Source organism: Acinonyx jubatus, chromosome D3 (assembly GCF_027475565.1).
Source record: "Acinonyx jubatus isolate Ajub_Pintada_27869175 chromosome D3, VMU_Ajub_asm_v1.0, whole genome shotgun sequence".
In the NCBI taxonomy this organism is placed as follows: domain Eukaryota; kingdom Metazoa; phylum Chordata; class Mammalia; order Carnivora; family Felidae; genus Acinonyx; species Acinonyx jubatus.
The window spans coordinates 29,652,535-29,669,260 of record NC_069392.1 but is presented as its reverse complement, the minus strand read 5'-3'; the positions used below and the strand labels follow the sequence as shown (position 1 = coordinate 29,669,260).

The window sequence follows — 16,726 nt, the reverse complement described above, 5'->3', positions numbered from 1 at the left end:
AGATCATATGGTCATGATGGATGTTTTGAAGAGCAGCACACCTCAACAAAGTAGGCTTAGAGGAACCATACCTCGACATAATAAAGGCCATATATGGAAAATGAACAGCTAATATGATCCTAACTGGGGAAAAACTGAGAGAAAAACTTCTTAGATCTTGCTTCTAGTTATCTGCTTCTTCTCATTAGCACTGTTGGTTGTTAATAAATTAATCTTAACATTTATACATCCTACTTTAATGGAGACCAATTTCTCCTATACAAGTTTATGTGTCTTATCTCTTTTTTTTTCATCCACTGTTCCATTTATCATTTTTGTTTCTTTATTAACGAACTCCCCAAAGGTTAGATTTCTTTTGTTCACAAATCTGTTAGGAAAAGTTTTGCCAGGACAGCTAGTGTCTGCCCCGCTCAGCTTCAGGTGGGGCAACTGAAAAGTTTGGGGCTGGATCCACTTGAAGACTTGTTCCCTAACGTCTGGTTGTTGATGCTGGCTCTTGCCTGGGACTTCAGTTCAGGAGGCAGCAGAAACACTTAAACTGACACACCTAGACCCTCTTTGTGGCCTAGACTTCCTCACTAGATGGGGAGCTAGATTCCAAGTAAGCAGCCTGAGATACAGAGCAAGGCAGAATCTGTATCGCCTTTTGTCACCTAGGCTTGGAATACACACAGCATCATATTCACATATTCTGTTCATTAGGAGCAAGCCACTAAGGTTGTTCCATGGTATTTTTTTTTTATGGAATTAATATTTGAAACCCATGGACACCTTTAAAAAGCAGTGTAATTTACCCACTGGCCACAAATGTTTGTATTCCTCCCACCTGAAAAATACATTCACTCCCCTCCCCCTCCAATACCTCCTGCAAGTCTCAGTTATCATGGCACCAGGTTCAGGGCTTGAGTCCAAGATCTTACCATATTAATCAGGTGCAGTGGGGATAAGCTGCCTGGGCTATGGTATCTAAAGTATAGCCCCTTGAGTGCAAGTGTTCTCAATATGAGGACTTGAGAACGAAAGAGACAGTTATTTATCACTCACAAATGCAACATTGTACTCAACTGCTGAAGACTCTCCCATTCAGAAAAAGAAGATGGGAAGCACCCTAGTCCATAAGAGTTTTGAAATATAGCCTGATGTATGCTGTCAGTTCTTAAGTTAGGACTTAGTCCTAACCACGGGAATACTTTCTCCATGTCTCTTCCCTTTCTTTACTCTTTGAGTTCTTGGTTCCTTCCTTTTCGTAAGGAATGACCTGTATTTGCAGCTGTTTTTTCATCCTGCTTCCTCCCTGTGGGACTTCTAAGACCCAAAGGCCTCTTTTCCTTTTGCACGATTTGGTCTCTTGTAGTCCAAGCTAGCAAATAGTATGTTTGCTACTATAAATCTCTTGCCTTTTTTAGTTTTCTATAAATAGTACTGGATTTCATGCCGTGTTGTAGCAAAGCGACCCTCCCAAGTCCTTTTGAGATCAGCTTTTCGCTTCAGGTTTCCTGTGAAGCTCTTATATGACAATGCCTTTAAAATTCGTCTACTCTTGGGGCTCCTGGCTGGCTCAGTTGGTAGAGCATGTGACACTTGATATCTGGGTGCTGAGTTTAAGCCCCATGTTGGGTGAGGAACCTACTTAAAAAAAAAATCTTATAGTCTTAAGATCCCTAAAGAAATTGGAGGCATACCTTAAATCTTTCTGTTTTCCTGGTAGCACCCTGGATTTTCTCGTAACCCAAAAGCCATTTCTTCATGTTGGCATTATTTGCCAGTTCCACATGTAGAGAGGCTGTAAATGAGAAACAGATACTTGAACCCAGTAAGTCCTGGTTCCTTTCAGTTGCATAGTCTTTCTTTAGTTTCTCTTTCCTATCCGTTTTACTTTCAGGTATTTTGTAGCATGACTTCCCTTTCCTCCAGTGTCATTTTCTTCACTTGCTTAGAAACCCTTGCTGTCAGCCTCTTCACAGGCCATCAGGTTTCCACTAAGAGTCTCGTGGAGGCCCTTTTTGGGTCTCATTCTTATGCTTTTCTACATCTTTCCAGGTTCCACCTACCTCCTGTTTCAAAGGAAGTTTAGTTTTAGGTTTTTTTGAATAGCAGCACACCATTTTTAGTATCAGTATCTGTGGTAGTAATTTACTGCTGCATAATAAGCCACCTCAAAACCTAGTAGTTCAAAACAGCATTTACCTTGTTCACCAATATTTAGTTTAGGCAAAGCAGAGTAGGGCAACTCATTTCTTCTTCATTTGGCATCAGCTGGCATAACTGGAAGCTGGAGACTAGAATGATCTAAAGGCTTGTTCATGCACGTGTTTGGCTGTTGAGGCTGGCCTTTGGCTAGGACGTTGGCTAGTCTCAGCTGGAGTATCTACATGAAGACTCACTAGGTAGCCTGGGATTCCTCACAACGTGGTGACTGGGTTCTAAGGGTGAGCTTCCCTAGAGAAAGAAAGTCAGATGGAAGCTGTATCACATTTTCTAACCTGGCCATAAAAATCACAGCAGTACTGCATATTCTGTTCACTAGAAACCAGTTACTGAAGCCAGCATGTATTTAAGGGGAGGGATTTTCACAGAAGTATCAATGAATTTATAAAACCACCACATCCACTCACCTTGTCTTACCAATCATATATAATTGATCGAAGTCCTTACCAATTCAGCATCACTGAAACTCCAGCCAGTTTTGTTGTTGTTGTTTTTGTTGTTTAGTATGATCTCTTATTTTCTAGAAAGTAACAAAGGATTACAAGATAACAGTATTGAATTAAAATTTTGTTTTGCCTCAAAAAAATATGTGGATCATCCAATTAAAGTTTTATACTGGGAGATGTGATTTCTTAACACATCCCGAAGAATCATTTCTCCTGGGAATGCAGTTCAAATTAGCATAAAACATTTGCAGCTCAGAAAAAGGCCGTGGCATTAGAATCATTACTTATAGATTCATGAATTAGAGTCTTATTTTCAGTCTTGTCTTGGGACGTATTTTTGGACGCGGGCATACATAAGTCAATATGATTTTGCTAAATCTTCTTTAAAAACTATGGAGTGTTAAGATGGGGGAATGGCTAAGAGACTTTCTCCTAAGGGGGGACTTATTTTATGAAAGAAAGATATGAAAAAATCATAGAAAAATAAAGGCATAGAATCAAGGGCAAATGTTGTGTAGTAAAGACAATGATAGCAAAGATCTATTTCAGTAACACCTGATGGCTTTAAGTTTGCTCTTGATTTTCTGAGTTGTTTAAGTTTCCACATTCTAAGACAGGTAACATTTTATTGCAAATGGGTTTATTTAAAAATTTCAGTGCCTGGCTGGCTCAGTTAGTCTTGATCTTGAAATTGTGAGTTCAAGCCTCACACTGGGCTTAGAGATTACTTAAAATCTGAAAAAAAATTTTGATCGTAGTTTTGAGTTAGACTCTTTTCACTCCACTTCCAAACTATAGTGTTTTATTCATGCAGGCTGATGTCCTTACAACAGAACTGGAAACTACATCTTCAAAATGTCTACACCTGGATGCAAAAAATCAAATTCTTCAACAAGAGTTATTATCAATGAAAGCTTTCGAAGAAGAACGTGAAAAAGTAGAGAGCAATAACAAGAAGTTACAACGAGAAGTAGTAAAATTGAAACAATTTATGGAAATGAATATGGTAGAGCGCAGTCAAGTGGAACAGTATAAACGGGAGATTGAAGAAAGAGCACGACTGGACATAGTACAAAAATTACACGAAGTCAACCTGTTTTTACAGGTTAATTGATTGATCTGTAATGTGCTTTCATTCATTTCACTGCAAATTACATTTTGGATAGATGTATTGTATGCGTTTCCTCTATTTGCTTTATGGTAACTTGGAGATTTCTGGAGGCATTTGTTCCTCCCCTTAAAGATTTCAGTTTTCATCATTATTATCACTAAATCGAGAGGATAAGAAAAAATGATGATTTAAACACCTAGTCTCACTATTAAGAGGAAAAGAAAAATTATGATTTAAAAATTGCACTGTACTTGGATTATTCTTAAGTTTATTGTTGACTTTTATATTTTTGTCATTGATTCTATTATTTGAATTATCAGATTGCATGAATATTAATACAAGAATGATTGAAATTTAATTTTATAAATCATATATAATTCAGTTGACATTGATGATAAATATTTTACACTTGAGCTTTTTTTTTCATTTAAAATTGCTCTGAATCTTTGACTCAGAACTAAAGGAAACAGGTATAATTAATTATTCAGATTATAGCTATTTTAAAACTATCCTGTTAATTTGCTTTAGGCACAAGCAGCAGCTCAAGAAAACTTGGACCAGGTAAGAGAAAATGCTCATGCTTCAACGAGAAGTCAAATGGAACTTAGAATTAAAGATCTGGAATCTCAGGTCTCTACAATGAAGACGTCTCAAGAAGATTCTACTAAAACAGAGTTGGAAACCTACAGGCAACTCTACCTAGAAGAATTAAAAGTTACAAAGTCCTTGAGAAATGAGCTGTACAGGTAAGCCAAAACAGAATCATAGACAAGAAATTTAGCTTATTCATTTGCCTCTAAAGCATAATTTCTGTGCAGCCAAGATCATGAGATGAGTAGGAAGTGAAAGCCAACTAGATCGTGTAATTTTGGAAAATGATGTTTCTAAGTGAACTTACCTTTGAAATGTTAGTCCAGGAGAGTTTGCATCCCTCCTCTTCCTTTTGGTTTTACAGGACCTCTTCTCCCAGCCCACCCACACCCCCCGCCCTGTATATTTCCCATTGATCGGATCTGCTAGTCTTTAAGTGCATTGTTTGAAGCTTTCTCATTTAGAAGCATATTATTATAAAATTGCTTGTCAGAAGTACCCTAAATAGAAATGTCGATGAGTTCATTTTTGGAAGATGACATCTTTAACCTAAAAGGTCAAGTCCTACTACTACTCATCCTGGCAGCTTGGTACATTTATTCTCTTGATTGTGAACTTTGGTATTATTACTAGAGTGGGCCTTGAGACAAACTATCCTTTATGGTTTTTCTACTTTACATAATGGCATACATGTGAAATACAGAAAGACTCACACAGGGCTGGAGGGGAGTATAGTTCCCAAAGTGGCTAAAAAGAGCACCATGGTGGGAGGGAGGTATGTGGAAGACTGAAGACAGAAAGGGCAGATTCTGCCTCCAGTGCCTTGGTAACTGTTATAAGCTAATTGCCTCTGTAGCTGTTTTAATTCTTTCTGATCACACGTCTGCCATCCACTATCTCCCCTAGAGATTGTTGGTCTCAGTGATTCCTCGGTGTCAAATGCTCAGTTTCTTTGAGATAGTAAGTGAAATGTACAAGAGTGGTGAAAGCAAACGCTTGAAAATGTCTTTGAGGGATGGTTTATCTTTATATCTGTAAACAGGTTTACTAAATATAAGTGTGTATATATACTGGCATCCTGAAGGATGTTGTCAGTACAGCCATTCCAGAAGACAGCAAGTATTATTCATTAAGCCATGTACATCACTGATAGCCACTTCTCTCCCTTCCCTAATTTGAATTGTTAGTTAGGGATCCCCCTGGAAACATAAGTATTTCTTTAGAACAATTTTAAAAGTATAATTTTAGATAGTAGGTGTGCTCTGTCACATGTTCAGTGTTAAAACACTATTCAATGGCAAATGCTATTTACTATTATGGAAACTTAAAAAGATGTAAGTCATTTAGGAATGATTTAGGGAAAAAGAAAATGTATTTGTGTTTTTTAATCTTCACAGGACTAATGAGAGACTGTCAAAGAGCAATACAAAACTTCTTGCAGAGAGACAGCAGCATCAAACTTCACTCAGGACTCTTACTATGAGCCCAGGCCTGGAAACACCTTATTGTGGACATTTTGAAAATAATTCAGTGCTCAATGGAAACCTTACTCCAAGAGGAAACTTAGTGATTCCTACCTTAAACCCACGGCCGTCATATGACTACTGGGAGACTTCCTTGTGGAAGGTTAGTTATATTATCTGTTTTACTTTGGGTTTCAGATATCTGATATAATTTTTGCTTTTAATTTGGTGAAATTCTGAGTTGTTTAAGTAACTAATACATACGAAGTAAAAGTCATAATTATATGTGCTAAGAAAGAACTGAGGTAAATTATATATATATATATATATAAATTTTATATATACATATATATATATATATATATATATATATATATTAGTCCCTTGATCTCTCATTTCCAAGAGATACTTATTTTTATTTTATTTTAGCGAGAGAATGAGTGAGTGCATGCAGGGGAGGGGCAAAAGGAGAGGGAGAAAGAGAATCCCAAGCAGGTTTCATGCTCAGCACTGAGCCGAATGTGGGGCTCAGTCTCAAAACCATGAGATCATGACCTGAATCGAAATCAAGATTTGGACACTGAAAACAACTGAGCCACCCAGGTGTGCCACAAGAGACACCTAGTATTAACTGTATTCAATAAATATAACTAAACTGACCCATGTTAAATTTCTTGAAAAGCTTTCATTTAAATTTGATTTTAGAAAGTAAATGTTATTGCCTGTTGACCACAGGTACACTTAGATGCTTGGACTTATTTTCGGTTGGCAGTGGTTCATAAACATTTGAAGGTTTTGCTATCATCCAGTTTTTGCACCACTGTATGTCAGTGAATGATCATCCTCCAAACACTTAACGACATATGAATGTTTACTATTTAAAAGAATCCAAGGGGGTGCCTGGGTGGCTCAGTCATTTCAGCGTCTAACTCTTGATCTCAGCTCAGGGTTTGATCTAGGGGTCATGAGTTCAAGTCCTGCATTGGGCTCTACACTAAGCATGGAGGCTACTTTAAACAAAAAAAAGAACCCATGGTAAGTCCTTTTTTATGAATTAAATCAACTTGTAACACTAAAAAGGTTAATTTCTCTTTTAAGTTAAATTTTTGCTATTTTCTTACATGAGAATACATCTTTAATTGCTCTCTTACTTATGGCACTCTTTTTTCTTTTTCCTTTTTTTTTTTTGACTCATAGCACCTCTGTTTCAATTTTTATAAAATATCTTGCTGAGCGATTGTAGAGCATTTTATAAATAGGTAAATCAAGCAAATATTTGAATTTTTAAAATGAAGCTTTTATTTCTTCAAATGAGTTCTTTGCCCGTTTCTCTTTTCTTTTTCTGGAACCCCTTGAATGCAAGTATTATTACACTGGATGTTGTCCCACAGGTCCCTTAACCTAGTCTCATTTTTAAAGTTCTTTTTTCTTTTTGTTTTTCAGCTTGGATGATTTCTACTACCCTGTCTTGCAAATTGTTGATCTGTTCTTCTGCATCTTCTTCTCTGCTGTTGATTCCCTCTAGTGTATTTGTCATTTTTGTTTTTGTATCCTTCAGCTCTGATTGGTTCTTTTTTATATTTTCTATCTCTTTGTTGATGTTATCACTGGATCCATTCATTCTCCTCCCAAGTTCACTGAGCATCTTTATGACCTTTACCTTGAACTCTTTATGAGGTACATCACTTATCTCTGTTTTTTTTTTCTTAGATTTTTTTTCTTAGTTTTGTTAGTTTTTTTTTTTCTTAGGTTTTGTCATGTTCTTTCATTTGGAAGGTATTCCTCTGTGTCCTCAGTTTGTCTGACTTTCTATGTTTGTTTCTAAAATGGTTTCTTTCGACTTTTTCTCTCTTTTGAGTGGGCGTTGCTTTTGAACAATGTACATTAGTTATGAAGTCAAGGAAGAAGAGAATGTTTCTGTAAGTGCTGTCTAGTCATTTTTCTTGGTGGAGCTGTGACAGGTGACACTGGGTAGGCGACAAGTAACACTGCTCTTCTCTTTCTAAATTCAGAACACAGGAGACAGGGAGATGGAGAGAAACTTAGTAGCTTTATTACTAATACACACTAACAAATTGGAGGATATGATTTAGGTTATGTTAGCCACACTGGGCTTCCTCCCAAATTGGGCACTTCCCCACACAGTTGTAAATTGAGGAAACAAATGCTTGACACCCACCCTGGGGGCAGGGTGCTCACTACAGAGCTGAGAGCAGACCCAAATTCATGTTACTGTGGGCAGGCACATCTTTTCAAAGAGGAGACTCAGAAACACATAAGCACTGCTTAGCTCCTTCTCCCAAATTCACCCGTTAGGTAAGTCTCCCTTCCTGTCGGGAGGGAGAGAGAGATAAGTCCAAATGTGAGAAGTGAAGGTTCACCTATTATTTCTGACTGGATTTAAATTATAAATAAAGTGAATTGTGTCTTTTGTACATACCAACTAAGGCTGAGAGGTTAGACAGAAGCATGCTAGATGGGAAAGAGAAATCTGTTGGGTTTTAAATTTGGCTATAAATAACCACACCATGGGTTCACTCATTTGTTGATTGATTTTGATAAACCAAATTTCTTTGGAAGAAATAAATCATTCTTTCAGGAAGAATTTCCTCAGTTTCAGCTTGCTTGCTTCACCTGAAGATTTTCTCTCTCAAGTTCTCTGTCCTGTGGTTTAAAACAGTTGTGCTTAAAAATTGACTGCTACTAAAAGGAGTTAACATAATTTCTGTTCCTTTATTTTTATTCATGACTTTAAAATTTGTAATTTAGTTAGAGGGCAACTATTGTGTGCCTCATACCTAAACATTATTGAGCCACATGACAAAGTTTTATGTATTCATTTTCTCTGAGTTATACTTAAAATATACATCTTTTTCCTGACTATGAGGAAGTAACTGGCATAGAACTCTAGGCTTGGTAAGAGCAGAAGTGTATTCCTGGTCTGCATCTAGTTGGTTTCATGACCTCAGGCAAAGAACACTCTCTATGAGCCCTTTTTGTCTATTATGCAAAATTCGGGATTTTGACTAAATTAGTGACTTTTATACCTTCAAAATAATTTTTTCAAAGAATAGAACGTAATTTTTTTTTGCATTAAACTGTATTGTGTAAAACAGAGAGAAGTAGAGCTGTCTAACTAAAGGAGAGATGGAGACTATGGCTGTGACTTCCTTGTCCCTCAATCCTGCGGTGTCCCCAACCGAACCTTAGATTTCTATGGGCCATATTTGAATGCCAACAGTAATGAGAAAATCCTTCTAATTAAAAATTCTTTAAAAGTATTCTTTGAACTAAAATTTGCTGATATATAGTTTTTCTGTGTATAATTTTCTCACCCTCTTATATTTCTGATAAATGGAAAGGTATACATAAAAGTACACATGTGTCCTCATTCATGGACTTGAAAGCTATTTTCACCATCGAAACACAGTTTTTACCTAGAAATAAACATAAAGGTCACAGAGGTAAATATTTAGGAAAAGAGCTTTTGGGGAAAAGATGCAACATTACCTTGGTAGTTCCTTAAGTCATGTCATGTAAAAAACGTGGTTTATATTTTATATCGATATTATTAATAGTAATATAAAATTGTTTGAATAAAGCCTTCCCCCATCATCTGGTATTGAGTTATTACTTTTATAAGTCTGGTATAGTAATGTTGTCCTATTCATTTTATAAGGCCTGAATATAATGCTATTGTCAAAAAAGTGTTATGGTTCCTCAAAAACTTAAAAATAGATAGATATTCATTAATACCACTAGTGCGTATTTACCCAAAGAAAATGAAAACACTAATTTGAAAAGTTGTGTGCATCCCTATGTTTATTGAAACATTGTTTGCAATAACCAAAATATGGAAGCAACCTAAGTATCCATCGATAGATGAATGGATAAAGAAGATGTGTAATATGTATACAATGAAATATACCTCAGCTGTCAAAAAGAATGAGATCTTGCCATTTGTGACAACACTGATAGACCTAGAGGGAATTATGCTAGGTGAAATAAATCGGAGAAAGACAAATAAATACCATCTGATTTCACTTACATGTGGAGTATAAAAAAACCAAACAAGTCAACAAACAGAATCAACTACGGAGGACACATTAGTGGTTGGTAGAGGGGAGGTGGGTAGAGAGTAAGGACAAAATAGGTGAAGAGGAGGAAGAGGTACCAATTCCAGTTATAAAATAGGTAAGTCACAGGAATGAAGAATACAGCATATGAAGTATCGTCAATAATATTGTATTAATGTTGTATGGTGACAGAGGGTAACTACACGTACGGTAGTGAGCATAGCATAGTGTCTACAATTGTCCAATCTGAATTTGTATACTGAAATGAGTGTAACATTGTCTGTCAACTATACTTCAATTAAAAAAAAGGTATTATGGAAAACAGTCTCTGAAAATATTGGGAAACATGTCAGCCAAAACATTTGTCCTCACACCTACATTTGTAAAGACATTGGAATCCTTATCACCAGTGTTGATTATGTTCAGTACGCTATTTTGGAGCCCGTTTGGGGCATTCAGGGAGAGGCTACCTTGTATAAGAAAGATCTAAATAAGAACATTCTAGACAGGAACAGTTGTAATATACAGTTGACCCTTGACCAACATGGTTTCGAACTGTGCGGGTCTACTTTACTTACACATGGATTATTTTTGGATACTGTATAGTACTGTAAGTGTATTTCCTCTTCCTTCTGTTTTTCTCAATGTCACTTTTGCCCTGGCTTATTCTACTGTACAAAACATGTACGAATCGACTGTTCATGTTACCGGTAAGGCTTCTGGTGAACAGTAGGCGATTAGTAATTAAGTTTTGGGGGGATGAAAAATTATATGCAGGTTTTTGACTGCACCGCAACCCCTGTGTTATTCAAGGGTCACCTGTAGTTGGAAATATTCGTACACATTTCATAAGTAAGTAGATAACCATAACTTTAATAAGTCAAGTGTTTCCAAACTTGGTCCTAATTTGGAGAAAGGAAACAAAGTTACAATTGAAAATTATATATTGTTTTCCTTATCTCTAATTGAGAAAGTTATAAATCAGAAGCTAAGTTTGAAAACTGTTGCAACCCTCTATTTTTCCTTTCTTCAAAGAGATTTTCTGAAATCTTTGTGTGCATATGAAAAGAAATAAGTGTTTTAGTCATAATGCAGATAGCAAAATATTATCACTCAATTTTTTGCCAGTAGAATTTCCACATAACAGTATGACAGTCCCACTTTCTTCATTTTATATGTATTTAAGAGTCAGTCCTAAAAAATTAATAGCAAAAGCATTCCTTCAAAGTTTGTTTTTCTAAAAGTGAAAGAATGGAAAGCCCATTTTAAGGAACAATTCATTCAGGTAAAAAACTGATTAAACTTTCATAAATGGCAGGTTTTCTAATCATTTCCATGTAATAATTCAGTATACAATATGATTCTTTTTTAAACTTTTTTGTACCAGTAAGATCAAACATCACCTTTCAGAGATTATACACATTCAATAGATCAATATTAATTGTGCTTTTTATCAGATTCACTTAAAGAGCATTATATATATATATATATAAAATATACACATATATACGTATACACACACACACACATACACAATATATACGTGTGTGTGTGTCTGTATGTATGTATGTATCTGTTCTCAATTACCTAAAACTAACATAAAATAGGTAGGAATTTATTTTATTCATGTGATTGTCTTTCTATGTAAGCAATCCCTAACTTTGGTTTAATCTCTACAAGTATTGTTTCAAGACCACATGTTGTAAGCTATATAAAATTCCTACAATGTCTTTTGTTTACCGTACACATTCTAAATAATATTTGACTTATTTCAGATGCAGCGGGAGTTGGAGAAAGGAGTAACCAGAGCACCAGAAGAAGGTATGTTGCCAAAAATGTATGAAGTTAGATATCATTGATTTCTGAAATAAACTATAAATAGTAAATGGCATCCCTTTCCATTGTTTGGATAATGGATACTGCATTCACATTTTTTTTTGTACATATCTAATAAAAAATGTAAAAGCATGAGCATAATGAAGAACACACTTCTTCCTCATTTAGTCCTCATGTTTCATAGCTCTTTTAAAATCTCCCAAAAGTCTAGGGGCACCCAGGTGGCTCAGTCGGTTGGGCGACTGATTCCAGCTCAGGTGGGTTCAGACCCTACAGAGGGCTCTGTGCTGAAAGCTCGGAGCCTGGAGCCTGCTTCAGATTCTGGGTCTCCCTCTCTCTGTGCCCCTGCCCGCTTGTGGTTTGTCTCTCTCTCAAAAATAAATAAACGCTAAAGAAGTTTTTTCAATCTCCCTAAGTCTATATATCTGTTATTTCTGGCGATAATCTTCCTTCACTGGTGCCATCCCTATGGAGCTGTCAACCTGCACAAGTCTCAGAAAGGGTGTGCTTTATCAAATTGTTGTTTCCGCTAGTGATAGAAGACCCAAAAAGCCAAAGTCGTCTTAGTAATGCTTGGTTAAGTAAGTAGAGGTCATATAGCTGTCACTTGACAGGTAACGGGTTTCAATCTTCACTCACTGACTTTGTCATTGCTTTTGCCCTTAGGTAAAACTTCAAATTCCTTAGCATGGAATGAAAACACCCAAATCAGTTTGCTTCTTGCCAGATTATTCAGCCTTGTCTCACTATTTGCCCCACTCTGCTGCTTTGCTCTAGCACCTTCTCAAACTAAACTACTCATAATTGCACAAGTGTTCTTCCTCACATCTAGCTCTTTCTATGTGCTTCTTCCCTCTACCGAGCATACTATTTCCTTGTCCTTCAGGTGTCAGCTTACATATAACCTTCACCAAAAAGCAGACAATATTGATGCAAAACTGGGATGTCCCTTCTGTATGTTCCAGTAGTGCTGTGTTTTATACCTGTCACCTGTTCAGAAATGTTTGGAAATGCCTGTTTGATTTTTCAGTTTATAGTTTATGATTGTTCAGGGTGGACTGTGTCCTCATCTTGTAATTTCACCTTGTAATGAAAAAACCAGAAACTCTGATATTTATCCACAATAGCAATTCATTCAGTGTGCAACCCTGAGCAAAAGATATTTCATACTAATCTTGGGTTTCATATTGCAGTTGTACGTAGTTATTTTTCAATTTTCTTGACACCTTTTCATAAAGGCCCCAACTTTATTTTTTTCTTTTTCTTTTCTTTTCTTTTCTTTTCTTTTCTTTTCTTTTCTTTTCTTTCTTTTTTTTTAAGGACTTGGAGTGAAAAGAATTTTGGAGAAAGAAGACAATTCTTTCTTTTCTTTTTCAGCTGCTACTGAATTTGAACGAGGATCCTGTAGAACTCCTTTAGTATCTACTGATGATTCAATTCTAAATCAAGATCCAGTATGCAAAGTGTCACGAGAATATGCAGATTTTGAACAAAAATTATCTGATTTGAAAAATAAATAGAAAAAAAATTTACTGGGTGCTTACAAAACATTTTCATTGTTTCCCAATTGAACACCCTATATGGAAAAATCTTGATTAAAGGAAAATGTTTTTGTGTCATATGTGTGTAATGAAAATCTGTATAATATTTTAAACTATGTTTCTTGGCATCTCATCAACTTTTAAGCACATTTTGTACGTGGAAACCAGCACTAGAGGGTTTGACATACATCAGACTGTTCCACTCCCTGCTGTTTGAACAGGATGCAAACAACCAATTTGTCATTAATACTTCAGTAGTGTCCATGGATGGCTTTTTTGTATTTTCCAATCTTTATCATTATATGTGGGCCTAAAGATTTAGACGTTAGTTTGATGTATTCCTGCTATGGCTATTGCCAATGTTTGTACCTATTACAATTTTTTATAGTGCCATAAAACCTTTTTATAATTTTAATTGTAAACACTGATTCATAGCTCTTTCCACATGGAGAAATAAGATTTGCCTAAGGCTTTTCACCTTTTCTATTTATTTAGTTAGTTAGTTATTTTTGATTTGCTTTTTGGAAACAAAGTTACAGAAAAAAAAAATAGAGAAACAAAAAAAAAAAGAACTCCCCCCCCCGCCCCGCCCCAGAGCCATTTGTAAGTAGATTGCTAATGGGATGCCTGATTCCTGTAGCATTTAAATCCTACAAGTCAGTACATTCCACATAACTACCATATAACCTTCACAATCAGAACATTAACTCTAATACACTTGTCGCTTGAACAATGGGGTTAAGGGCTCTGACCCCTGCCCCCCACAGTAAAAAGCCATGAACTTTTGACCCCCAAAAACTTAACCACTGCAACTACCAATGATCTTTTGTATATGATATGTATCGTACTATATTTTTAAAATAAAGTAAGTTACAGAAAAAAATACCATGAAGAAAATTACAAAAGAAAATACATTTCCAGTACTGAAAAAAAACCTGTGTGTAGTCAGTGCACCCATTAGAACTCTTTTGTTCAAGGGTTCAGTATAATTCTATCATTTATTCCTCATAATTCTTTTTAAGTTTGCTCACTTATCTGTAGTATACGTAATACCAAGGAAGGTCCTGTTCAGAGCCATGTATTGAATTCAGTTGTGTGTCTTAGTCTCTTTCACTCTAGAACAGTTCCTTTGTCTTTCCTTGACTTTCATGACTTTTAACCTTTTTGACGAGTAAATTCCAGTAATGTGGAATGTCTTTCAAGGTGGATTTTTCTTAGGTTTCCTTACGGTAAATATCAGATCATACATTTTTAGCAAGAGTATCACTACAACCTACTCTTTTCATTGCATCCTATCATGTGACCTACAATTCTGATTTGTCCCAACACTGGGATAGTAATGTTGGCCACCAGAGGTAGTATCTGCCAGGTTTCTCGCCTGGAATGTTAACTTTCCATTTTCCAATTATTTAGTATTTTGTGGGGAAGTACTTTGAGACATGTACATATCTCCTTTCTCAGACACCCTGTGCCAGGCCACCTCTTCTGCAGACGGTTTGCCCCCCTGCAGGTTCTGAAAACCCACGCTGGGCTATTCTTCCCCTGTGCAGATGCCTCCCCACCCTGTTCAGTCTGTGATACTTCATTATTCTATATCATTCACTTTTCGGGGATGCTCTCACTTGAGCTCCAACACTGTGCAAGGTGACTGTCCCATACGTAATGCCTTCCCCATTCTGTCTAAGCTCCAGCACCTCACTCTGGACCCCCACAACTCCATGCCTCTGTTTCTAGGACTGAGAACTAAACTGTTGGGGATGAGAAAGAAGAAAGGAAGGAAGGGCTCCACAGGTCTTCTTTAATCAACTTGGCAAGCTCTCCAAAGCCATTTCTCATTGGAATGCATTGAATCTGCCAATAGTTTGTAAGGAAAGACGTTTCTTATACTGATTTTTGCAAACAACTAGTCTTTTAATTGTCTAAGCTTATTCCCCGCAATATATTGTTTCTTACTCGAGTGTCTTATCTGCAGATTCCTTTGGATTTGGGGCATGCAGCGACATATAATTTATAAATAGTGGTATTTTTGTTTCTTTCCAATTCCTAGAGCTTTCGTTTTTTTTTTTCTTTCCTACTACAAGAATGACGTTGAGTAAATGTGAGGATAGTGAGTGTTCATGTCTTCTTGAAAGTGCAACATGTAAAACTAGTTTTCTAGAACTATGTAGATAGTGGGGTTTTTAAAAGTGTATATCTTTTATCAGTCTCTTAGTTTGCTCTTGCCGTTTACAACAGATCACCATCAACACAGTGTCTTACAGCCACACACATGTATCTCACATTTGTATGGGTCAGAAGCTGAGCAATGGCTTAGCTGGGTCCTTTGTTCAGGTTCTCACAAGGCTCTACCCAAGGTGTCCGCTAGACTGCGCTTCCCCATTTGGGTGCTTCGATGGGGAAGAATCTGCTTCCAAGCCCATTGCATTTGTTTTTAAGAGAATTTCCTTGTGACTGTATGACTGGACACATTTCCACAGCTCTTTGCCAGTTGTCGGCTAGTTGGAGGCTTAGGTCCGAAGCATTCCCAGACACTTGTCTTAGTCTTTTGGGCTGCTCTAACAAAATACCATAGGCTTATGAAAAAAACTTTTTTTTTTCACAGTTCTGGAGGTTGGGGAGTCCAAAATGAAGGCACTGGCAGATTCAGTGTCCAGCGACGGCCTGCTTCCTGGTTCATGGACGCTGGTCTTCCTGCTTGGCGCAGGGCCAAGGGAGCTCTCCCAACCCTCCTTTGTAAGAGCACTAATCCCATTCATGAAGGCTCCACCTTCATGACTTAATCACTTCCCAAATCTCCCACTTCTAAATACTATCACGTTGAACATTAAGATTTAACACATGAGTTTCAGTGAGTGGGGACACAAATATTCAGCCTAGAGCAAGGCTGCTCCTTGTTCGTGGCCAAGTAGACTTCCTCGATATGGCCACTTCGTTTAGGAGGCCAGCAAGGAGAATGTCACTTCAGAGAAGGCTCAGTCCTCCTTGAAGGGTGTTCACGTGATCAGATCAGGTTTGCCTAGCATAATCCTCCTTTTGGATGACTCTGAATTAACTGAATTAATTATGTCTGCAACATTCCTTTACCTTTGCCATATTCTAATACCTAGAGTCAAGTCATAGATCTTAAGAGAAAAGAATTATAAAGAAAAGGTGACAACACTAAAGGACAGATATTATGGACTCACTTAGGGTCTTTCTGCTACAAGTATATTGAGGAAGTTCCCTTATAATACTAGTTTTCTAAGTTTTGTCATGAATGAATATTGAATGCTAACAGATGTTTATTTCACGTCTATTGAGATAGGTTTTTTTAACTGTTTATTTTTGAGAGAGACCAAGCAAGCCAGCAGGGGAGGGGCAGAGAGAGAGGGAGACAGGATCTGAAGCAAGCTCTGCGCTGACAGTGACAAGCCCAATGCGAGCCCCACGTGGGGCTGAAACTCACACACTGTCA

The 16,726-nt window shown here is 36.9% G+C and overlaps 1 protein-coding gene and 1 long non-coding RNA gene across 2 annotated transcripts; one reads left to right on the top strand and one right to left on the bottom strand.

Annotated features, from left to right (window-relative positions):
- Window positions 1-3,447: 3,447 nt before the first annotated feature.
- Window positions 3,448-13,266, top strand: LOC128312519 (ankyrin repeat domain-containing protein 26-like). Its single transcript, XM_053206709.1, has 5 exons — window positions 3,448-3,759; window positions 4,294-4,511; window positions 5,754-5,982; window positions 11,671-11,716; window positions 13,109-13,266. The coding sequence occupies exons 1-5, from the start codon at window positions 3,463-3,465 to the stop codon at window positions 13,249-13,251; spliced, it is 933 nt and encodes a 310-aa protein (XP_053062684.1). The 5' UTR covers window positions 3,448-3,462; the 3' UTR covers window positions 13,252-13,266.
- Window positions 4,756-11,379, bottom strand: LOC128312521 (uncharacterized). Its single transcript, XR_008291922.1, has 4 exons — window positions 9,155-11,379; window positions 8,260-8,483; window positions 8,019-8,149; window positions 4,756-7,821 (listed from the first exon to the last, which is right to left on the bottom strand). It is a non-coding gene; the product is annotated as an uncharacterized LOC128312521 (long non-coding RNA).
- Window positions 13,267-16,726: the final 3,460 nt, after the last annotated feature.